The sequence below is a fragment of the Mustelus asterias genome, chromosome 18 (genome assembly GCF_964213995.1).
Source record: "Mustelus asterias chromosome 18, sMusAst1.hap1.1, whole genome shotgun sequence".
NCBI lineage: Eukaryota > Metazoa > Chordata > Chondrichthyes > Carcharhiniformes > Triakidae > Mustelus > Mustelus asterias.
In genome coordinates, this window is record NC_135818.1 from 91,053,222 (window position 1) to 91,078,851 (window position 25,630).

General features: G+C 45.7%; 1 protein-coding gene across 4 annotated transcripts in view; it reads left to right on the forward strand.

The window, feature by feature from the left end:
• The window catches only part of syne3 (spectrin repeat containing, nuclear envelope family member 3), a 147,609-nt gene that overhangs the window by 44,216 nt on the left and 77,763 nt on the right, over positions 1-25,630 (forward strand). For all 4 annotated transcript variants that reach the window (XM_078234585.1, XM_078234588.1, XM_078234586.1 and 1 more), the window contains exons 6-7: positions 7,077-7,403; positions 24,491-24,627. In XM_078234585.1, coding sequence (XP_078090711.1) covers positions 7,077-7,403; positions 24,491-24,627 — 464 coding nt within the window. The remainder of the gene's footprint in view (positions 1-7,076; positions 7,404-24,490; positions 24,628-25,630) is intronic.

Consider the following 25,630-nt stretch of genomic DNA (forward strand, 5'->3'; position numbering starts at 1 on the left):
TTTGTAAAATGCGTACAGGAAGGTTCTTTGGAACAATATGTAGATAGCCCGACTAGAGAGGGGGCTATACTGGACCTAGTACTGGGGAATGAGCCCGGTCAGGTCTTTAAAGTTTCGGTAGGGGAACATGTGGCAAATAGTGACCACAATTCTGTTAGCTTTAGGATAGTGATGGAAAAGGATGAGTGGTGTCCCAAGGGTAAGGTGTTGGATTGGGAGAAGGCTAACTTTAGTGGGATTAGGCAGAAATTGGCAGCTGTTGATTGGGAGAGGCTGTTGGAGGGTAAATCCACATCTGGCATGTGGGAGTCTTTTAAGGAACAGTTGTTCGGGCTGCAGGACAGGCATGTGCCTGTAAAAAAGGATAGGAAGGGTAGGATTCGAGAACCGTGGATAACCAGGGAAATTGAGGGATTGGTCAAAAAGAAAAGAGTGGCGTACGTTAGGTCCAGGCAGCTAAAAACGGAGGGAGCTCTGGAGGAAAACAAAGAAAGGAGGAAAGAACTCAAACGAGGAATTAGAAGGGCAAAAAGGGGTCACGAAATGTCCTTGGCAGGCAGGATTAAGGAGAATCCCAAGGCATTTTATTCGTACGTTAGGAACAAAAGGGTTGTCAAGGAAAGAATCGGACCTCTCAGGGACAAAAGTGGGGAATTATGCTGAGAGCCCAAAGAAGTAGGGGAGATCCTAAATGAATACTTTGCGTCGGTATTCACAAAGGAGAGGGATGTGTTGACTGGGAGTGTCTCAGAGGGGAGTGTTGAACCGTTAGAGAAAATCTCCATTACAAGGGAGGAAGTGTTAGGTTTCTTAGAGAATATAAAGACTGACAAATCCCCAGGGCCTGATGGAATCTATCCAAGGCTGCTCAGGGAGACAAGAGATGAAATCGCTGGGCCTCTGACGCAAATCTTTGTCTCGTCACTGGACACAGGTGAGGTCCCAGAGGATTGGAGGATAGCTAATGTGGTCCCGTTATTTAAGAAGGGTAGGAAGGATAACCCGGGAAATTATAGGCCGGTGAGCTTGACATCCGTGGTGGGGAAGTTGTTGGAGAGGATTCTTAGAGATAGGATGTATGCGCATTTAGAAAGGAATAAACTCATTAACGATAGTCAGCATGGATTTGTGAGAGGGAGGTCATGCCTCACTAACCTGGTGGAGTTTTTTGAAGAAGTGACTAGAATGGTTGACGAGGGAAGGGCCATGGTTGTCGTCTATATGGACTTTAGTAAAGCGTTTGACAAAGTCCCTCATGGTAGGTTGGTGCAAAAGGTTGGATCTCATGGGATAAAGGGGGAGGTGGCTAGATGGGTGGAGAACTGGCTTGGTCACAGAAGACAGAGCGTGGTAGTGGAAGGGTCTATTTCCGGCTGGAGGCCTGTGACTAGTGGTGTTCCGCAGGGCTCTGTATTGGGACCTCTGCTGTTTGTGATTTATATAAACGATCTGGAAGAAGGTGTAACTGGGGTGATCAGTAAGTTTGCGGATGACACGAAAATGGCTGGACCTGCAGATAGTGAGGAACATTGTCAGAGGCTACAGAAGGATGTAGATAGGCTGGAAATTTGGGCAAAGAAATGGCAGATGGAGTTCAATCCAGATAAATGCCAAGTGATACATTTTGGTAGAACTAACGTAGGGGGGAGCTATATGATAAATGGCAGAACCATAAAGGGTGTAGATACGCAGAGGTGCCTGGGTGTGCAAGTCCACAGATCTTTGAAGGTGACGTCACAGGTGGAGAAGGTAGTGAATAAGGCATATGGCATGCTTGCCTTTATAAGACGGGGCATAGAGTATAAAAGTTGGGGTCTGATGTTGCAGTTGTATAGAACGGTGGTTCGGCCGCATTTGGAATACTGCGTCCAGTTCCGGTCACCACCCTACCAGAAGGACGTGGAGGCTTTAGAGAGAGTGCAGAGAAGGTTTACCAGGATGTTGCCTGATATGGAGGGGCTTAGTTATGAGGAGAGATTGGGTAAACTGGGGTTGTTCTCACTGGAAAGATGGAGGATGAGGGGTGACCTAATAGAGGTGTATAAAATTATGAAAGGCATAGATAGGGTGAACGGTGGGAAGCTTTTTCCCAGGTCGGTGGTGACGTTCACAAGGGGTCATAGGTTCAAGGTGAGTGGGGGGGAGGTTTAACACGGATATCAGAAGGACGTATTTTACACAGAGTGGTGGGGGCCTGGAATGCGCAGCCGGGCAAGGTGGTGGAGGCGGACACACTGGGAACGTTTGAGACTTATCTAGATAGCCACATGAACGGAGTGGGAATGGAGGGATACAAAAGAATGGTCTAGTTTGGACCAGGGAACGGCGTGGCTTGGAGGGCCGAAGGGCCTGTTCCCGTGCTGTATTGTTCTTTGTTCAGGCAACATCCTGGTAAATATTTTCTGTACCCTCTCCAAAGCCTCCACATCCTTCTGGTAGTGTGGCGACCAGAATTGAACACTATATTCCAAGTGTGGCCTAACTAAGGTTCTACAAAGCTGCAACATGACTTGCCAATTTTTAAACTCAATACCCTGGCCAATGAAGGCAAGCATGCCGTATGCCTTCTTGACTACCTTCTCCACCTGCATTGCCACTTTCAGTGACCTGTCTACCTGTACACCCAGATCCCTTTGCCTATCAATACTCTTAAGGGTTCTGCCATTTACTGTATATTTCCTATCTGTATTAGACCTTCCAAAATGCATTACCTCACATTTGTCCGGATTAAACTCCATCTGCCATCTCTCCGCCCAAGTCTCCAACTGATCTGAATCCTGCTGTATCCTCTGATGGTCCTCATCGCTACCCGCAAATCCACCAACCTTTGTGTCATCTGCAAACGTACTAATCAATCCAGTTACATTTTCCTCCAAATCATTTATACGTCTATTACAAACAGCTAAGGTCCCAGCACTGATCCCTGAGGAACACCACTTGTCACAGCCCTCCATTCAGAAACGCACCCTTCCAATACTACCCTCTGTCTTCTTTGACCGAGCCAGTTTTGTATCCATCTTTCCAGCTCACCTCTGATCCCATGCGACTTCACCTTCTGCACCAGTCTGCCATGAGGGACCTTGTCAAAGGCCTTACTGAAGTCCATGTAGACAACATCCACTGCCCTACCCTCATCAATCATCTTCGTCACTTCCACAAAAAACTCGATCAAGTTTGTGAGACACGACCTCCCCTTCACAAAACCATGTTGTCTCTCACTAATACGTCCACTTATTTCCAAGTGGGAATAAATCCTGTCTTGAAGAATCCGCTCTAATAATTTCCCTACCAAAGATCTAAGGCTCACCGGCCTGTAATTACGTGGATTATTCTTGCTACCCTTCTTAAACAAAGGAACAACATTGGCTATTATCCAATCCTCTGGGATATCCCCTGTCGCCAGTGAGGATACAAAGATTTCTGTCAAGGCCCCAGCAATTTCCTCCCTTGCCTCTCTCAGTATTCTGGAGTATATCCCATCAGGCCCTCGGGACTTGTCTACCTTAAATGTTTCTCAAGAACCCCAATACCACCTCCCTTTTGATCTCAACATGACTCAAACTATCTACACATCCTTTCCATAGTTAGAACATTAGACCTGCCTTATCCTCTTAAAGGACATAGCTGGTAGACTGAGACTGAGGCAGATGTTGAGGGAACCAATATGAGGGGAAAACATACTTGACTCCATCCTCACCAACCTGTCTGCTGCAGATGCATCTGTCCATGACAGTATTGGTAGGTGTGACCACCACGCAGTCCTTGTGAAGACAAAGTCCTGTCTGCACATTGAGGACATCCTCAATTGCATTATGTGATAGTACCACTGTGCTACATGGGATAAACTTCGAATAAATGTAGCAACTCAAGACTGGGCACCCATGAGGCACTGAGGCCCATCAGCAGCAGCAGAATTGCACTCTACCACAACGTGTAACCTCATGACCCAGCATATCCCCCACTCTACCATGACCATCAAGCCTGGGGATTAATGCTGGTTCAATGAAGAGTGCAGGAGGACATGCCAGGAGCAACATCAGGCATATTTAAAAATGAGGTGTCAACCTGGTGAAGCTACAATCCAGGACTACTCGGGTGCCAAACAGCAAAAGCAGCAAGTAATAAACAGAGCTAAGCAATTCCACAAGCAACAAATCGGATCTGATTCACCATGAATGAAGGACAATTAAGCAACTCGCTGGAGGAGGGGGTTCCACAAATATCCCCATCCTTGTTGATCAAGGAATTTGCAACAATCTTCAGCAGAAGTGCCGAATGTATGATCCATTTTGGCCTCCTCCGGAGGTCCCCAGCATCTCCAATGTCAGTCTTCAGCAGATTTGATTCACTCCACGTGATGCCATTCATGACTTCTCAGATACTGAAGCAGTTCATGTCCAAATGCAGCAAGACCTGGACAATATCCTGGCTTGGGTTGATGAGAGGCAAGTAGCATTTGTGCCATACAAGTGCCAGGCAATGACCATCTCCAACAAGAGAGAATCTTAATCATCGTCCCTTAACATTCAATGGCATAACCATTTCTGAATTCCCCCACTTTCAACATCCTGGCGGTTACCATTGACCAGAAACTGAACTGGACCCAGCCATGTAGATATTGTGGTCCTTCCGGTAGTGTGGCGACCAGAACTGGGCACAGTATTCCAAATGCGGCCGAACCAACGTTCTATACAACAGCAACATCAGACCCCAACTTTTATACTCTATGCCCCGTCTTATAAAGGCAAGCATGCCATATGCCTTATTCACTACCTTCTCCACCTGTGACGTCACCTTCAAGGATCTGGTCGCCGCACTACCAGAAGGACGTGGAGGCGTTAGAGTGAGTGCAGAGAAGTTTTACCAGGATGTTGCCTGGTATGGAGGGTCTTAGCTATGAGGAGAGATTGGGTAAACTGGGGTTGTTCTCCCTGGAAAGACGGAGAATGAGGGGAGATCTAATAGAGGTGTACAAGATTATGAAGGGGATAGATAGGATGAACGGTGGGAAGCTTTTTCCCAGATCAGAAGTGACGTTCACGAGGGGTCACGGGCTCAAGGTGAGAGGGGCGAAGGATAACTCAGATATTAGAGGGATGTTTTTTACACCGAGGGTGGTGGGGGCCTGGAATGCGCTGCCAAGTAGGGTGGTGGAGGCAGGCACGCTGACATCGTTTAAGACTTACCTGGATAGTCACATGAGCAGCCTGGGAATGGAGGGATACAAACGATTGGTCTAGTTGGACCAAGGAGCGGCATGGGCTTGGAGGGCCGAAGGGCCTGTTTCCTGTGCTGTACTGTTCTTTGTTCTTTGTATCTGTGGACTTGCACACCCAGGTCCCTCTGCGTATCTACACCCTTTATGGTTCTGCCATTTATCATATAGCTCCCCCCTACGTTAGTTCTACCAAAATGCATCACTTCGCATTTATCTGGATTGAACTCCATCTGCCATTTCTTTGCCCAAGTTTCCAGCCTATCGATATCCTTCTGTAGCTTCTGACAATGTTCCTCACTATCTGCAAGTCCAGCCATTTCCGTGTCGTCCGCAAACTTACTGATCACCCCAGTTACACCTTCTTCCAATCATTTATATAAATCACAAACAGCAGAGGTCCCAATACATGTAACTGTCTAAACGCTTTTTAAAAGACAAAATTGTACCTTCCTCTACTACTACCTCTGGCAGCTTGTTCCAGGCACTCGCCACCCTCTGTGTGAAGAAATTGTCCCTGTGGACACTTCTGTATCTCTCCCCTCTCACCTTAAACCTATGCCCTCTAGTTTTAGACTCCCCTACCTTTGGGAAAAGATATTGACTATCTAGCTGATCTATGCCCCTCATTATTTTATAGACTTCCAAAAGATCACCCCTTAGCCTTCTACACTCCAGAGAAAAAAGTCCCAGTCTATTCAGCCTCTCCTTATAACTCAAACCATCAAGTCCTGGTAGTGTCCTAGTAAATCTCTTCTGCACTCTTTCTAGTTTAATAATTTCCTTTCTATAATAGGGTGACCAGAACTGTACACAGTATTCCAAGTGTGGCCTTACCAATGTCTTGTACAACTTCAACAAGACATTCCAACTCCTGTATTCAATGTTCTGACCGATGAAACCAAGCATGCCGAATGCCTTCTTCACCACTCTGTCCACCTGTGACTCCACTTTCAAGGAGCTATGAACATGTATCCCTAGATCTCTTTGTACTGTAACTCTCCCCAGTGCCCTACCATTAACTGAGTAAGTCCTGCCCTGGTTCAATCTACCAAAATGCACCACCTCGCACTTATCTAAATTAAACTCCATCTGCCATTCATCAGCCCACTGGACCAATTGATCAAGATTCTGTTACAATCGGAGATAACCGCCTTCACTGTCCACTCTAAAGGGCGGCACGGTAGCACAGTGGTTAGCTCCAGGGACCTGGGTTCGATTCCCAGCTTGGGTCACTGTCTGTGTGGAGTTTGCACATTCTCCTCGTGTCTGCGTGGGTTTCCTCCGGGTGCTCCGGTTTCCTCCCACAGTCCAAAGATGTGCGGGTTAAGTTGATTGGCTATGCTAAAATTGCCCTTCGTGTCCTGGGATGCGTAGGTTAGAGGGATTAGTGGGTAAATATGTAGGGATATGGGGATAGGGCCTGGGTGGGATTGTGGTCGGTGCAGACTCGATGGGCCGAATGGCCTCTTTCTGTGCTGTAGGGTTTCTAAGATTCTAAGATTCACTATGCCACCAATCTTGGTGTCATCTACAAACTTACTAACCATGCGTCCTATATTCTCATCCAAATCATTAATATAAATGATAAAACGACAAATAACAATGGTCAACCCAGTGAACCTTCTCGGGACTGGCTCCAATGATTGTATATCTTTCCTCAGATAAGGGGACCAAAACTGTTCCCAGTATTCCATGTGTGGCCTAACTGGTATCTTGTATAGTTTTAGCATGACCTCCCTATTTTAAACTCCATTCCCTTTGAAATGAAGGCCAACACTGCATTTCAGGCCAAATCCTGCGACTTTCCCCTTCCGGTGCTTTGATTAACTTGGACTAATCTTCATTCCTCCATTTACAGGAGTTAAGTGATGCACTCAGCAACAAGGAGGTAGAGCTGGACAAGCTGCAGGTTCAGGCAAAAGCTGTAATACACAACACGTCTCCCAAGGGTGCTGAGAATATCACCAGAGAGCTGGAACAGCTGCGGACAGACTGGATCACTCTAAAACTAAGGTGTAATCAGGATCAGAGGCCACTGCAGCTTGGACTCCATTCTGTGCTTGAATCACAGTCCAGGGCTGAGCAGCTGGAGAGAGAAGTTGCTGATTTTCAGGACTGGTTACATCGCCTGGATGTGCAGCCTCCAGATGAAGAAGAGCTGGAAGCTGAATTGCGTAAATGTCTGGTAAGTTAGAAATGATGGTATGAGACATGAATTGGCCATGATGGATTGGGAAACATTAAATAATATAACAATAATAAAAATGGGTCAGCTATGTTGCTACGTGTTTATTATGGACCCCCAGATAGTGGGAAATTGAAGAGCTAAAATGTGCGCAATTCGCAGGTGTGTAAAAATAATAAGAGGGTAATTATATTAGGTGATTTCAACTTTCCCAACATTAATTGGGATAACCATCACGTTAAGGGCTTAGATGGAGTAGAGTTCTTAAAATGTATACAGGAAAACTTCTCAGGTCAATATGTAGAGGATCCAACAAGGGATGGCGCAGTGCTGGACCTAATTCTGGGGAATGAAGCCAGACAGGTGGTGGTTGCGTTGGTGGGGGAACATTTTGGTGATAGCAACCACAATATGGTTCAATTCAAATTTGTTATGGACAAAGAAATAGGCAAGTTGCAGAAAAAAGGTTTTCGATTGGGGGAGAGTAGATTTTAACAAAATAAGGCAGGATCTGGCCAAGGTAGACTGGAATGAGTTAGTTGTTGGGAAATCCAAGGAAGAGCGGGGGTGGGGGAGGTTCAAAGATAAAATGTGGAGGGTACAGGCCCAAGATGTTCCCTCTAGGGTAATAGGAAGGTGTAACAAACCCAGAGACCCATGGATGACCAGAGACATTCAGGATACAATGAGAAAGAAAAGAGAGGCTTTTAACAAGTATAGGGGGAGTAAGTCTGCGGAGGCATTAGTGGGGTACAGAAAATGCTGGATGGAGCTTAAGATATCAATTAGAAGAGCAAAGAGGGGATATGAACAAAGAACAATACAGCACAGGAACAGGCCCTTCGGCCCTCCAAGCCTGCGCTGCTCATGTGCCCAACTAGACCATTCTTTTGTATCCCTCTATTCCCAATCTGTTCACGTGGTTATCTAGATAAGTCTTAAACGATCCCAGCGTGTCCGCCTCAATCACCTTGCTTGGCAGTGCATTCCAGGCCCCCACCACCCTCTGTGTAACATACGTCCCCCTGACATCTGTGTTGAACCTTGCCCCCCTCACCTTGAACCCGTGACCCCTTGTGTTCGTCACCTCCGACCTGGGAAAAAGCTTCCCACTGTTCACTCTATCTATAGTAAGAAGTCTCACAACACCAGGTTAAAGTCCAACACCTGTTGGACTTTAACCTGGTGTTGTGAGACTTCTTACTGTGCTTACCCCAGTCCAACGCCGGCATCTCCACATCACTCTATCTATGCCCTTCATAATTTTATACACCTCTATTAGGTCGCCCCTCATCCTCCGTCTTTCCAGTGAGAACAACCCCAGTTTACCCAATCTCTCCTCATAGTTAAGACCCTCCATACCAGGCAACATCCTGGTAAACCTTCTCTGTACGCTCTCCAAAGCCTCCACGACCTTCTGGTAGTGTGGAGACCAGAACTGGACGCAGTATTCCAAATGTGGCCCAACCATCGTTCTATACATCTACAACATCATATGCCAACTTTTATATTCTATGCCCCGTCCAATAAAGGCAAGCATGCCATATGCCTTCTTCACCACCCTCTCCATCTGTTCTGCCACCTTTAAGGATCTGTGGACTTGCACACCCAGGTCCCTCTGTGTGTCTATACTCCTGATGGTTCTGCTATTTATTGTATAACTCCCCCTTACATCAGATCTACCGAAATGCATCAATTCGCATTGATCTGGATTAAATTCCATCTGCCATTTCTCCGCCCAATGTTCCAGCCTATCTATATCCTGCTGTATTCTCTGACAGTGTTCATCACTATCCGCAACTCCAGCAATCTCTGTGTCGTCCGCAAACTTACTGATCACACCAGTTACATCTTCCGCCAAATCATTTATATATATCACAAACAGCAGAGGTCCCAGTACAGAGCCCTGCGGAACACCACTAGTCACAGACCTCCAACCGGAAAAAGACCCCTCCACTGCTACCCTCTGTCTTCTATGGCTAAGCCAGTTCTCCACCCATCTAGCTAGCTCACCTTTTATCCCGTGAGATTGAACTTTTTGCACCAGCCTGCCATGAGGGACCTTGTCAAACGCTTTACTAAAATCCATATAGACGACATCCACGGCCCTTCCCTCGTCAATCGTTTTTGTCACCACCTCAAAAAATGAGAAAGCTCTGGCTGGTAAAAGTAGGGAAAATCCTAAGATATTCTATAAGTATATTAATGGGAAGAGGATAAGCAGGGAAAGAGTAGGGCCCATCAGGGGTCTTTCTCTGCATGGAGGTCAGTGACCAGTGGAGTGCCCCAGGGATCTGTTCTGGGACCCTTGCTGTTTGTCATTTTCATAAATGACCTGGATGAGGAAGTGGAGGGATGGGTTGGTAAGTTTGCTGACGACACCAAGGTAGGTGGTGTTGTGGATAGTTTGGAGGGATGTCAGAAGTTGCAGCGAGACATAGATAGAATGCAAGACTGGGCGGAGAAGTGGCAGATGGACTTCAACCCGGATAAGTGTGTGGTGATCCATTTTGGCAGATCCAATGGGATGAAGCAGCAGTATAATATGAAGGGTACCGTTCTTAGCAGTGTAGAGGATCAGAAGGACCTTGGGGTCCGGGTCCATAGGACTCTTAAATCGGCCTCGCAGGTGGAGGATGCGGTCAAGAAGGCGTACGGCGTACTGGCCTTCATTAATCGAGGGATTGAGTTTAGGAGTCGGGAGATAATGCTGCAGCTTTATAGGACCCTGGTTAGACCCCACTTGGAGTACTGCGCGCAGTTCTGGTCACCTCGTTACAGGAAAGATGTTGAAGCCATTGAAAGGGTGCAGAGGAGATTTACAAGGATGTTGCCTGGATTGGGGGGCATGCCTTATGAGGATAGGTTGAGGGAGCTTGGTCTCTTCTCCCTGGAGAGACGAAGGATGAGAGGTGACCTGATAGAGGTTTACAAGATGTTGAGAGGTCTGGATAGGGTAGACTCTCAGAGGCTATTTCCAAGGGCTGAAATGGTTGCTACGAGAGGACACAGGTTTAAGGTGCTGGGGGGTAGGTACAGGGGGGATGTCAGGGGTAAGTTTTTCACTCAGAGGGTGGTGGGTGAGTGGAATCGGCTGACGTCGGTGGTGGTGGAGGCAAACTCGTTGGGGTCTTTTAAGAGACTTCTGGATGAGTACATGGGATTTAATGGGATTGAGGGCTATAGATAGGCCTAGAGGTGGGGATGTGATCGGCGCAACTTGTGGGCCGAAGGGCCTGTTTGTGCTGTGGCTTTCTATGTTCTATGTTCTATCAGGGACCAAGGGTGAAATCTGTGGGTGGAAGCAGAGGACATTGGTAGGGTGTTAAATTAATATTTCGCATCCATCTTCAACCATGAGAATGAGGAGGTAGTTATGGAACTCGGGGAGAGAGACTGTGAGGCTCTAGAGAAAATTATCGTAGGGAGTGACAAGGTATTGGAGGCATTGGCAAGCTTAAAAGTGGATAAATCTCCAGGTCCGGATGAATTGTGTCCCAGGCTGTTGTCCGAGGCAAGGGAGGAAATTGCAGGAGTTCTAACCCAAATTTTTAATTCCTCCTTGGCCATTTGGTAGGTGCTAGGGGACTGGAAAACAGCTAATGTGGTCCCACTATTTAAGAAAAGTTGTAGAGACAAGCCAGGGAACTACAGGCCAGTGGGTGTCATGTCTGTGGTTGGAAAACTTCTGGAGAAGATTCTGAGGGAGAGAATCTATGGAAAGGCAAGGTTTGATCAGGAATAGTATGGTTTTGTCAGAGGGAGGTCATGCCTAACAAATTTGATTGAGTTTTTTGAGCATGTAACCAAGTGTGTGAATGAGGGGAGTGCGGTTGATGTGGTTTACATGGATTTCAGCAAAGCTTTTGACAAAGTCCCACATTTGATTTTTGATTTGATTTATTATTGTCACATGTATTAGTACACAGTGAAAAGTATTGTTTCTTGCGTGCTATACAGACAAAGCATACTGTTCACAGAGAAGGAAATGAGAGAGTGCAGAATGTAGTGTTACAGTCATAGCTAGGGTGTAGAGAAAGATCAACTTAATGCAAGATAAGTCCATTCAAAAGTCTGATGGCAGCAGGGAAGAAGCTGTTTTTGAGTTGGTTGGTACGTAATGGGAGACTTGTAAAGAAGGTAAATTGACATGGGATACAGGATGATCCGTTAAGATGGATTCTTAATTGGCTTAGCAGTAGGAGACAGAAGGTGATGACAGATGGCTGCTTTAATGACTGGAGGCCAGTGGCGTACTACAGGGATCCATGCTGGGCCCCCTGTTGTTCGTCGTTTATATAAATGACAGAGATAACTGTGGAGGTTGGCTCAGTAAGTTTGCCAATGACACAAAGATTGGCTGGGTGGTTAACAATGAGGTTGAGTGTCTTGGGTACTGAGATGGTCTAATGGGCGGATAAGTGGCAGATGGAATTTAACCCTGAAAAGTGTGAGGTGATACACTTTAGAAGGAATCATTTGACAAGGGAGTATATTATGAAAGGTCTGACACTGGGAAGTTCCAAAGAATAAAGGAACCTTGGCATGTTTGTCTATGGATCTCTGAAGGCTGAAAGACAGGTTAATAGGGTGGTGAAAAAGGCATATGGCACACCCTCCTTTATCAATAGGAGGATGCAGAGAGGCTTCATTGTGATTGGGACAGGTTGAGGGTGTGGGCAAAAGCATGGCAGATGCAGTATAAGGTGGATAAATGTGAGGTTAGGAGTAATAGGAAGACAGATTGAGTTGAATGGGTGTAAATTGAAAGAGGTGGATACCCAGTGAGATCTTGGTGCCCTCTTGCATCAGTCGCTGAAAGTAAGCGTGCAGGTACAGCAGGCAGTAAAGAAGGCAAATGGTATGTTGGCCTTCATCGTGAGAGGATTTGAGCATAGGAATAGGGATGTTTTACTGCAATTGTATAGTGTGTTGGTGAGGTCACACCTGGAGTACTGTGCGCAGTTTTGGTGTCCTTATCTGAGGAAGGATGTCCTTGCCATAGAGGGAGTACAGTGAAGGTTTACCAGGCGCATTCCTGGGATGGCAGGCCTGTCCTATAAGGAGAGACTAAATTGGTTGGAATTAAAAAAGTGAGAGGGGATCTCATAGAAACTTATAAAATTCTAACAGGGTTAGACGGGGTAGATTCAGAAAGAATGTTCCTGATGGTGGGGGAGTCCAGAACTAGAGGGTCATAGTTTGAGGATAAGGACTGCGGTGAGGAGAAATTTCTTCACCAAGAGAGTGGTGAATGTGTGGAATTCACTACCACAGAAAGTAGTTGAGGCCAAAACGTTGTCTGATTTCAAGAAGAAATTAGATTTCGCTCTTGGGGCTAAAGGGATCGAGGGATATGTGGAGAAGGCAGGATCAGGATATTGAATTTGATGATCAACCATGATCAAAATGAAAGGCCGAGCAGGTTTGAAGGGCCGAATGGCCTATTCCTGTTTCTATGTTTCTAAATCAAATCATAGAATGATAAAACAACTGTAACAAAGGAGGGAGGAGGCTGTTTGATCTGCCATGTCCATGCTTTCATTTTGCTAGAGTTAATTTGCTAATCACTGACCAACCTTTTATCCAAGGCTCTCTTCAGATAATTATCCAATTTATTTTGAAAGCTACAATTGAATCTGCTTCAGTGGCTTGTTGAAAAATAGATGTATAAGGGATGAAAGGGCTGGTGATAACTTGGGTATGTAAGGGCTAAAGGCCAGAAGACAGAGTTGTGGTGAATGGATGTTTCTGACTGCAAGGACTTGCGAAATCATCAAAATAAAATTATAGAATAACATAGCAGAAAGGGAGGCCCAAGACCCATCGAGTCTGTGCTGGCTCTTTCGAAGAGCTATCCAGTTAGTCCCACTTGCCCATTCTTTCCTGAAATTCCTCCTTGTTTAACTAATTGTCCCTTTTCATTTTTGAAAGCTACCAAAGAACTTGCCGTGACGCTAGCCAAGCTGTTCCAGTACAGCTCCAACACTGGCATCTAACCAGAAATGAGAAGAATTGCCCAGGTATATCCTGTACACAAGAAACTGGACAAATCAACCCAGCCAATTACCGCCCCATCAGTCTATTCTCGATCATCAGCAAAGTGATGGAAGGGGTCATCAACAGCGCTATCGAGCAGCAGTGTTCCCATCATGAATCCCCCACTCTCAACATCCTTGGGGGTTACCATTGATCAGAAACTCAACTGGACTCACCACATAAACACAGTGACGACAAGAGCAGGTTGTAGGCTAGGAATACTGCGGCGAGGAACTCGCCTCCTGACTCCCCAAAGCCTATCCACCATCTACAAGATACAAGTCAGGAGTGTGATGGAATATTCCTCACTTGCCTGGATGGGTGCAGCTCCAACAACACTCAAGAAGCTTGACACCATCCAGGACAAAGCAGCCCGCTTGATTGGCACCACATCTACAAACATTCAATCCCTCCGCCACCGAGGCTCAGTAGCAGCAGTGTGCATGGTAGCACAGAGGTTAGCACTGCTGCTTCACAGCGCCAGGGACCCGGGTTTGATTCCTGGCTTGGGTCACTGTCTGTGTGGAGTTTGCACTTTCTCTTCTTGTCTACGTGGGTTTCCTCTGGTGCTCCGGTTTCCTCCCACATTCTGAAAGACGTGCTGGTTAGGTGCATTGACCTGAACAGGCGCCGGACTGTGGCGACTAGGGGAAGTGTTAATGTAAGTGTTAATTGTGATTAATAAATAAAAACTTTAAGAAAAAAACTTTTTACTATCTACAAGATGCACTGAAGCAATTCACCAAAGATCCTTAGATAGCACCTTCCAAATCTATGACCACTTCCAGCTAGAAGGACAAGGGCAGCAGATATACGGGAACACCACTACCTGCAAGTTCCCCTCCAAGTCACTCATCATCCTGACTTAGAAATATATCGCCATTCCTTCGCAGTCGCTGGGTCAAAATCCTGGATTTCCTTCTCTAACGGCATTGTGGGTCAACCCACAGCACATGGACTGCAGAGATTCAAGAAGGCAGCTCATCACCACCTTCTCAAGGGCAACTAGGGTTGGGCGATAAATGCTGGCCAGCCAGCGACGCCCATGTCCCACGAAGGAATAAATAAAATAATCTGCTCATGAATGCTCGGTTTGGGTTCAGCTAGAGTCACTCAGCTCCTGGCCCCATTACAGCCTTGGTTCAAACATGGACAAATGAGCTTAATACTAGAGGTGAGGTGGGAGTGACTGTCCTTGACATCAAGGTTATAGTTGACTAAGTGTGGCATCAAAGAGCCTTAGCAATTGGATGGAAATCGGGGGGGAAACTCTGTGCTGGTTGGAGTTATACCTGGCATAAACGAAGATGGTTGTGGTGATTGGAGATCAAATCATCTAAGCTCCAGGATATCACTGCAGGCATCCCTCAGGATAGTGTCCTTGACCCAAACATCTTCATCTGCTTCTTCAATGACCTTCCATAAGACCATAAGACCATAAGACATAGGAGCGGAAGTAAGGCCATTCGGCCCATCGAGTCCACTCCACCATTCAATCATGGTTGATTTCAACTCCATTTACCCGCTCTCTCCCCATAGCCCTTAATTCCTCGAGAAATCAAGAATTTATCAATTTCTATAAGACCATCATAAGGTTAGAAGTGGGGATGTTTATTGATGTACAACATCCAGTATCATTGTGACTCCTCAGATACTGAAGCAGTCCAAGTCCAAATGCAACAAGGTCTGGACAATATTCAGGCTTGGGCTGACAAGTGGCAAGTAACATTTGTGCCACAGGCAGTGACCATCTCCAACAAGAGAGGAGCAAACCATCACCCCTTGACATTCAATGGCATTGCCATTGCTTAACCTGCCACTATCAGCATCCTGGGAGTTACCATTGCACTCCTGGAATTCACCTAGGTTGCTTCGGCAGCACGCTCCAAACCCACAACAGCTACTATCTAGAAGAACAAGAGCAACAGATAGCTGGGAACAGCACTACCTGGACAGGATCTACAAGCACTTAGAGATGCAAGAACTGATTAGGGACAGTCAGTATGGCTTTGAGAGTGGAAAATCATGTCTCACAAATTTGATGGAGTTTTTTGAAGGGGTAACCAAGAAGGTAGATGAGGGCAGTGCAGTTGATGTTGTCTACATGGACTTTAGCAAGGCCTTTGACAAGATACCGCATGGTAGGTTGTTGCATAAAGTTAAATCTCATGGGATCCAGGGTGAGGTATCTAAATGGATACAAAATTGGCTTCTTGACAGAAGCCAGAGGATGGTTGTAGAGAGTTGTTTTTCAAATTGGAGTCCTGTGACCAACGGTGTGCCTCAGAGATCAGTGCTGGGCCCACTGTTATTTGTCATTTATATTAATGATTTGGATGAGAATGTAGGGGGCATGGTTAGTAAGTTTGCAGATGACACCAAGATTGGTGACATAGTGGACAGTGAAGAAAGTTATCTCCAATTGCAACAGGATCTTGATCAATTGGGCCAGTGGGCTGACGAATGGCAGATGGAGTTTAATTTAGATAAATGCGAGGTGATGCATTTTGGTAGATTGAACCAGGGCAGGACTTGCTCAGTTAATGGTAGGGTGTTGGGGACAGTTACAGAACAAAGAAATCCAGGGGTACATGTTCATAGCTCCTTGAAAGTGGAGTCACAGGTGGACAGAGTGGTGAAGAAGGCATTCGGCATGCTTGGTTTCATCAGTCAGAACATTGAATACAGGAGTTGGGACGTCTTGTTAAAGTTGTACAAGACATTGATAAGGCCACACTTGGAATACTGTGTGCAGTTCTGGTCACCCTATTATAGAAAGGATATTATTAAACTAGAAAGAGTGCAGAAAAGATTTACTAGGATGCTACCGGGACTTGATGGATTGAATTATAAGGAGAGGCTGAATAGACTGGGACTTTTTTAGCTGGAGCGTAGGAGGCTGTGGGGTGACCTGATAGAGGTCTATAAAATAATGAGGGGCATAGACAAGGTAGATAGTCAATATCTTTTCCCAAAGGTAGGGGAGTCTAAAACTAGAGGGCATAGGTTTAAGGTGAGAGGGGAGAGATACAAAAGTGTCCAGAGAGGCAATTTTTTCACACAAAGAGTGATGAGTGTCTGGAACAAGCTGCCAGAGGTAGTAGTAGAGGCGGGTACAATTTTATTTTTTAAAAAGCATTTAGATAGTTACATAGGTACGATGGGTATTGAGGGATATGGGCCAAATGCGGGCAATTGGGATTAGTTTAGGGGTTTAAAAAAAAAAGGGCGTCATGGACAAGTTGGGCCGAAGGGCCTGTTTCCATGCTGTAAACCTCTATGACTCTAGGGAAGTTCCCCTTCAAGCCATTCACCATCTTGACTTGGAAATATATCACCGTTCCTTCAATGTCACTGGGTCAAAATCCTGGAACTCCCTCCCTAACAGCACTGTGAGTGCACCTGCACCAAGCGACTGGCCTGGATTGGGTACCCGGATGAGCACTCCGATCCTGCGCGGATCAGCTGGCGGAGGTATTCGCAGACATCTTCAATCACTCTTTACACCAATCTGAGGTCCCTATCTGCTTCAAGAAGATAACCATCATCCCAGTACCAAAGAAAAGCCAGGCAGCGTGTCTTAATGAGCATCGTCCAGTGGCTCTGACGTCCATTGTTATGTTTCGAAAAGTTAGCCATGGCATGAATCAATTCCGGCTTCCCAGATTGCCTGGATCCACTCCAGTTTGCCTACCACCACAACACGTCCACAGCAGACGGCATCTCCCTGGCCCTGCACTCAATCCAGGAACGCCAAGATAACAAAGTCACCTATGTAGTGACTTTGGAGTGGGAGACTTCAATTTCCCTGGTATAGACTGGAAATCGCATAGGGCTGGGAGTCTGAATGGGGAGGCATTTGTAAAATGTGTACAGAAAGGTTCTTTGGAACAATATGTAGATAGCCCGACTAGAGAGGGGGCTATACTGGACCTAGTACTGGGGAATGAGCCCGGTCAGGTCTTCAAAGTTTCGGTAGGGGAACATGTGGCAAATAGTGACCACAATTCTGTTAGCTTTAGGATAGTGATGGAAAAGGATGAGTGGTGTCCCAAGGGTAAGGTGTTGGATTGGGAGAAGGCTAACTTTAGTGGGATTAGGCAGAAATTGGCAGCTCTTGATTGGGAGAGGCTGTTTGAGGGTAAATCCACATCTGGCATGTGGGAGTCTTTTAAGGAACAGTTGTTAGGGCTGCAGGATAGGCATGTGCCTGTAAAAAAAGGATAGGAAGGGTAGGATTCGAGAACCGTGGATAACCAGGGAAATTGAGGGATTGGTCAAAAAGAAAAGAGAGGCGTACGTTAGGTCCAGGCAGCTAAAAACGGAGGGAGCTCTGGAGGAATACAAAGAAAGTAGGAAAGAACTCAAACGAGGAATTAGAAGGGCAAAAAGGGATCACGAAATGTCCTTGGCAGACAGGATTAAGGAGAATCCCAAGGCATTTTATTCATACGTTAGGAACAAAAGAGTTGTCAGGGAAAAAATCGGACCTCTCGGGGTCAAAAGTGGGGAATTATGCTTGGAGCCCAAAGAAGTAGGGGAGATCCTAAATGAATACTTTGCGTCGGTATTCACAAAGGAGAGGGATGTGTTGACTGGGAGTGTCTCGGAGGGGAGTGTTGACCCGTTAGAGAAAATCTCCATTACAAGGGAGGAAGTGTTAGGTTTTTTAGGGAATATAAATGCCGGTTGATTGGAAAACGGCTAATGTTACGCCGCTGTTTAAAAAAGGAAGGAGACAAAAGGCGGGTAACTATAGGCTGGTCAGCTTAACGTCTGTAGTAGGGAAAATGCTGGAATCCATTATTAAAGAGGAGATAGCAGGGCATCTGGATAGAAATGGTTCGATCAATCAGACGCAGCATGGATTCATGAGGGGAAAGTCGTGCTTGACGAACATGTTGGATTTTTATGAAGATGTGACTAGGGCGGTTGATGGAGGAGAACCGGTGGATGCGGTGTTTTTGGATTTCCAAAAGGCGTTTGATAAGGTGCCCCATAAAAGGCTACTGAAGAAGATTAGGGCACACGGAGTTGGGGGTAGTGTGTTAAAGTGGATTGGGGACTGGCTATCCGACAGGAAGCAAAGAGTCGGAATAAATGGGTGTTTTTCCGGTTGGAGGAAGGTAACTAGTGGCGTGCCGCAGGGATCGGTACTCGGGCCGCAACTATTTACCATTTATATAGATGATCTGGAGGAGGGGACGGAGTGTAGGGTAACGAAGTTTGCAGACGACACAAAGATAAGTGGAAAAGTGAATCGTGTGGAGGACGGAGAAGATCTGCAGAGAGATTTGGACAGGCTGAGTGAGTGGGCGAGGATATGGCAAATGGAGTATAACGTTGAGAAATGCGAGGTTATACACTTTGGAGGAAATAATAACAAATGGGATTACTATCTCAATGGAAACAAATTAAAACATGCTACCGTGCAAAGGGACCTGGGGGTCCTTGTGCATGAGACGCAAAAGCCCAGTCTGCAGGTACAACAGGTGATCAAGAAGGCAAATGGGATGTTGGCCTATATTGCGAAGGGGATAGAATATAAAAGCAGGGATGTCTTGATGCACCTGTACAGGGCATTGGTGAGGCCGCAGCTGGAATACTGTGTGCAGTATTGGTCCCCTTATATGAGGAAGGATATATTGGCATTGGAGGGAGTGCAGAGAAGGTTCACCAGGTTGATACCGGAGATGAGGGGTTTGGATTATGAGGAGAGGCTGAGGAGATTGGGTTTGTACTCGTTGGAGTTTAGAAGGATGAGGGGGGATCTTATGGAGACTTATAAGATAATGCGGGGGCTGGATAGGGTGGAGGCGGAGAGATTCTTTCCACTTAGTAAGGAAGTTAAAACTAGAGGACACAGCCTCAAAATAAAGGGGGGTCGGTTTAAGACAGAGTTGAGGAGGAACTTCTTCTCCCAGAGGGTGGTGAATCTCTGGAATTCTCTGCCCACTGAGGTGGTGGAGGCTACCTCGCTGAATATGTTTAAAGCGCGGATGGATGGATTCCTGATCGGTAAGGGAATTAAGGGTTATGGGGATCAGGCGGGTAAGTGGTACTGATCCACGTCAGGTCAGCCATGATCTTATTGAATGGCGGGGCAGGCTCGAGGGGCTAGATGGCCTACTCCTGCTCCTATTTCTTATGTTCTTATGTTCTTATAAAGACTGACAAATCCCCAGGGCCTGATGGAATCTATCCCAGGCTGCTCAGGGAGACGAGAGATGAAATCGCTGGGCCTCTGACGCAAATCTTTGTCTCGTCACTGGACACAGGTGAGGTCAGTAAGAAGTCTCACAACACCAGGTTAAAGTCCAACAGGTTTATTTGGTAGCAAATACCATAAGCCTTCGGAGCACTGCTCCTTCGTCAGATGGAGTGGAAATGTGCTCTCAAACAGTGCAAACAGACAGGTGAGGTCCCAGAGGATTGGAGGATAGCTAATGTGGTCCTGTTATTTAAGAAGGGTAGGAAGGATAACCCGGGAAATTATAGGCCGGTGAACTTGACATCCGTGGTGGGGAAGTTGTTGGAGAGGATTCTTAGAGATAGGATGTATGCGCATTTAGAAAGGAATAAACTCATTAACGATAGTCAGCATGGTTTTGTGAGAGGGAGGTCATGCCTCACTAACCTGGTGGAGTTTTTTGAAGAAGTGACTAGAATGGTTGACGAGGGAAGGGCCATGGATGTCGTCTATATGGACTTTAGTAAAGCGTTTGACAAAGTCCCTCATGGTAGGTTGGTGCAAAAGGTTGGATCTCATGGGATAAAGGGGGAGGTGGCTAGATGGGTGGAGAACTGGCTTGGTTCCAGAATGTGGAGATGCTGGCGTTGAGGAAGACAGAGGGTGGTAGTGGAAGGGTCTTTTTCCGGCTGGATGCCTGTGACTAGTGGTGTTCCGCAGGGCTCTGTATTGGGACCTCTGCTGTTTGTGATTTATACAAACAATCTGGAAGAAGTAACTGGGGTGATCAGTAAGTTTGCGGACGACACGAAAATGGCTGGACTTGCAGATAGTGAGGAACATTGTCAGAGGCTACAGAAGGATGTAGATAGGCTGGAAATTTGGGCAAAGAAATGGCAGATGGAGTTCAATCCAGATAAATGCGAAGTGATGCATTTTGGTAGAACTAACGTATGGGGGAGCTATATGATAAATGGCAGAACCATAAAGGGTGTAGATACGCAGAGGGACCTGGGTGTGCAAGTCCACAGATCCCTGAAGGTGACGTCACAGGATAAGGTAGTGAATAAGGCATATGGCATAGAACATAGAACAGTACAGCACAGAACAGGCCGTTCGGCCCACGATGTTGTGCTGAGCTTTATCTGAAACCAAGATCAAGCTATCCCACTCCCTATCATCCTGGTGTGCTCCATGTGCCTATCCAATAACCGCTTAAATGTTCCTAAAGTGTCTGACTCCACTATCACTGCAGGCAGTCCATTCCACACCCCAACCACTCTCTGCGTAAAGAACCTACCTCTGATATCCTTCCTATATCTCCCACCACGAACCCTGTAGTTATGCCCCCTTGTAATAGCTCCATCCACCCGAGGAAATAGGCTTTGAACATTCACTCTATCTATCCCCTTCATCATTTTATACACCTCTATTAAGTCTCCCCTCAGCCTCCTCCGCTCCAGAGAGAACAGCCCTAGCTCCCTCAACCTTTCCTCATAAGACCTACCCTCCAAACCAGGCAGCATCCTGGTAAATCTCCTCTGCACTCTTTCCAGCGCTTCCACATCCTTCTTATAGTGAGGTGACCAGAACTGCACACAATATTCCAAATGTGGTCTCACCAAGGTCCTGTACAGTTGCAGCATAACCCCACGGCTCTTAAACTCCAACCCCCTGTTAATAAAAGCTAACACACTATAGGCCTTCTTCACAGCTCTATCCACTTGAGTGGCAACCTTTAGAGATCTGTGGATATGGACCCCAAGATCTCTCTGTTCCTCCACAGTCTTCAGAACCCTACCTTTGACCCTGTAATCCACATTTAAATTAGTCCTACCAAAATGAATCACCTCACAATAATCAGGGTTAAACTCCATTTGCCATTTTTCAGCCCAGCTTTGCATCCTATCTATGTCTCTTTGCAGCCTACAACAGCCAATCTTGGTGTCATCAGCAAATTTACTGATCTACCCTTCAGCCCCCTCCTCGTTCATGAGGGTTCATAGGTTCAAGGTGAGTGGGGGGTAGGTTTAACACGGATATCAGAAGGATGTATTTTACACAGAGGGTGGTGGGGGCCTGGAATGCGCTGCCGGGCAAGATGGTGGAGGCAGACACACTGGGAACGTTCAAGACTTATCTAGATAGCCACATGAACGGAGTGGGAATGGAGGGATACAAAAGAATGGTCTAGTTTGGACCAGGGAGCGGCACAGGCTTGGAGGGCCGAAGGGCCTGTTCCTGTGCTGTATTGTTCTTTGTTATGTCAGACACCTATTAATCGACTACAGTTCAGCCTTCAACACCATTATTCCTGCGAAACCCATCTCCAAACTCTGTGGCCTTGTCCTCGGCTCCTCCCTCTGTGACTGAATCCTGGACTTCCTGACCCACAGACCACAATCAGTAAGGATTGGCAACAACACCTCCTCCACGATCATCCACAACACTGGTGCCCCACAAGGCTGTGTTCTCAGCCCCTTACTATACTCGTTATACACTATGACTGTGGCCAAATTCCCCTCCAACTCAATTTTCAAGTTTGCTGACGACACCACCGTGGTGGGTCAAATCTCAAACAATGATTGGATGGAGTACAGGAAAGAGAGAATCTGGTGAACTGGTGTGACGACAATAATCTCTCCCTCAATATCAACAAAACGAAGGAGATTGTCATCAATTTCAGGAAGCGTAGTGGAGGGCATGCCCCTGTCTTCATCAATGAGGACGAAGTAGAAATGGTCGAGAGCTTCAAGTTTTTAGGTGTGCTGATCACCAACAACCTGTCCTGGTCCCCCCATGCTAATACTAAAGTTAAGAGAGCCCGCCAACGCCTTTACTTTCTCAGAAGACGAAGGAAATTTGGCGTGTCAGCTACGACTCTTACCAACTTTTACAGATGCACCATAGAAAGCATTCTTTCTGGTTGTATCACAGCTTGGTATGGCTCCTGCTCTGCCCAAGACCGCAAGAAACTACAATGTAGCCCAGTCCATCTCTCAAACCAGCCTCCCATCCATCGACTCTGTCTACACTTCCTGCTGCCTCAGAAAAGCAGCCAGCATAATCAAGGGCCCCATGCACCCTGGATATACTCTCTTCCTCCACCTTCCGTTGTGAAAAAGATACAAAAGTCTGAGGACATGTACCAACCAACTCAAGAACAGCTTCTTCCCTGCTGCCATCAGACTTTTGAATGGACCTACCCCGCATCAAGCTGATCATTCTCTAGCTATGACTGTAACACTACATTCTGCACCCTCTCCTTTCCTTCTCTATGTACGGTATGCTTTGTATAGCATGCAAGAAACAATATTTTTCACTGGACAGGACATGTGACAATGATAAATCCAAACAAATCAAATCTCCGACTGCAGCGGATCAAGAAGGTACCTCACCACCACCTTCTCGAGGGCAACTAGGGATGGACGGTAAATGCTGGCCTAGCCAGCGACACCCACGTCCCGTAAAAATGAATTTAAAAAAGAAAATCAAACGGAAAACCCTGTTGACAATGGTGGGAAGATCCCACTGCCGGTCAACAATTGGCTGCCTCCGCTGTCACGAAACACAGGGTGCATTGTGTGGGAATCCCACCCACTAGCTTTCCTGATTACTTGCTATGTCTGTACACTAGACTTTTGTAATTCATGCACTAAGGCACCCAGATCTCTCTGCAACTCAGAGCTTTGCAATCTCTCACCAATTAGATAATCAGCTTTTTTATTCTTCCTGCCAAAATGGATAATTTTACATTTACCATGTCTGATATTGTTATGTTGTGGCTGTTACAAGATTGTCAGTTGATTTCAGACTTTGTTCAGAACAGGTATTTATTGATCAGAGAAACTTAGGTACAGGAGGTCTCTGCAGCATCAAGGCTGCCCTGAGGCAGAGACCAGTTTTACACACTTACAACATCTTCCAGAAGTAAAATGCCTGAGTTCACTCTCGGTTCTCACTGGTCCCTCAAGTCAGGTAACACTCTTCTGCTGAATTGTCTTAAAGTGACAGACACCACATACAACAGGTATCATCAACAAATTTTTAAATTTTACTCTATTCCAATACCCAATTCATTTATAACTGTCAATAAAAAGGTAGACCTAGCACTGATCCTTTTTGGAACACCAGTCTCTATCATCCTCCTGCCTGAAAAACAATATTTTACCACAGCTTGTTCATTTTTGCCATTTAATGGGTTTTTTTTCTCCAATTGGACAATGAATCCCAATTCCATGAGCCTCAATTTTCTTAACCAACCTTTTATATTTTGTCTAACACTTCCCTAAAACCATCCAGAAAACATCTACTGCATTTCCTTCATCTGTTGCTTTATCAAAAAATTGAATTAGGTCACTTAATTTATGTATCTTTTACAAATCCCTGCTGGCCCTCCTTAATTAGCTCAAACCTCACCAAATGCCTGCTGGTTATTTTCTCCTCAAGTTATTGTTTCTCAAACCTTAGCCCACTACTGATGTTAAACTGATCAGCCTTAAGTTGCCAGGTCTGTTTTCACACACTCTCTTAAATTAGCGTGCCACGATGAAATCAGAACTTTTAAAAATTGGACAATATACTTGGACATATACTTAAAGTTGGCTAATTTGCAGGATTGTGGGGTAAAAGTTGGGTAATGGAACCAAATTAGGCATTTTTTATATTCCAATAGTCTTTGCAGCTTGCCAAAACTCTGTTTCCAACCTCAGTTTTGAAGGCTGTTTTCTGTGCTCAAGTCTAAAATCAGAAAAATACATACGAAAAGCATAAGTGGAGCCCACAATGAAGCTTTGTCACCTTTCTGCAACCCCAGCAATACTTTTTAATCTAAGTTTTTATTTCCTTTATGTTCCAGATTGCCAGATCTTCAATTTTAGCAGAAGAGCCAAGAGTGGAGGAGTTTCAGCTCAAGCTGAAAGAACTGTGCAGATTCCCACAGAATGAAGAACGGCTCTCTGACAAAGTCCTGAGTGTCATTCGAGAGTATAAAAGGTAACAGCATTCTTTAGTCCTAATTGTTCAACATGCAAATAGACTGCTGTTTGATGAATATTCATCGTGCCTTTATGGCTCTTTGAAGGACCTATCCACTTTGTTCCATTTCTCTACCTTTTCACCAAATCTCCTTCACTTATTCCTTCAAATATTTGTCCACTTCTTTAAAAAATGCAATGCTGAGTACAACTTTGGCCGCTATTCCTGTGGTGGAGAGAGGGGATAGAATTTCATGCCCTAATGTTCCATCACTGGTAGGTACGTTTTTCTCAGCTGTTGCTTTATTCTTTTTGATGATACCAACAGTTACCATTTAGCGTATGATTTATTATTGTGTCCTATTTCTCTGCACTGAGTTCCATCAGAATAAAAGAAATAGGAGAAGGAATAGATCATATACCACCTCGAACCTTTCATCATCATTTTATCCAATCATGGCTGATCTTGAAGCTCAACTCAACTTCCTTGTTTGCTCATCAATATACCTTGATTCCCTTAGACCTCAAAAACCTATCTAACATCACCTTTAATATACTATTCTCCATCCTATGGGAGAATAGTATATTCAGGCAGCAGGGATAGATATCCTATGGGGTAGAGAGTTTCCATAACCCTTAGAGTAAAGAAACGCATCTCAGTTCTAAAATGACCAATCATATGACTAATGCTATATTTTGAAGTTGTGCCCCCATGTTCTAAATTCTCCAGCCAAGGAACTCCAGAGAGTATAGGCTCAATTTACTTAGCCCATCGTAGGGCAACCCTCTCAACCCAAGAACCAATTAGATTAATCTTTGCTGCAATACCCCTAATGCAAGTGTATCATTCTAGAGTTCTGATGAAGAGTCATCCAACTTGAAACATGAGCTCAGTTCTTTATCCACAGATGCTGTCAGATCTGCTGATATTTTCCAGCATTTTTTATTTTTATATCATTCCTTAGATTGGAGACCCAAAGTGTGCACAGTACTTGCTGTGTGATCTCACCAAAGCCATATAC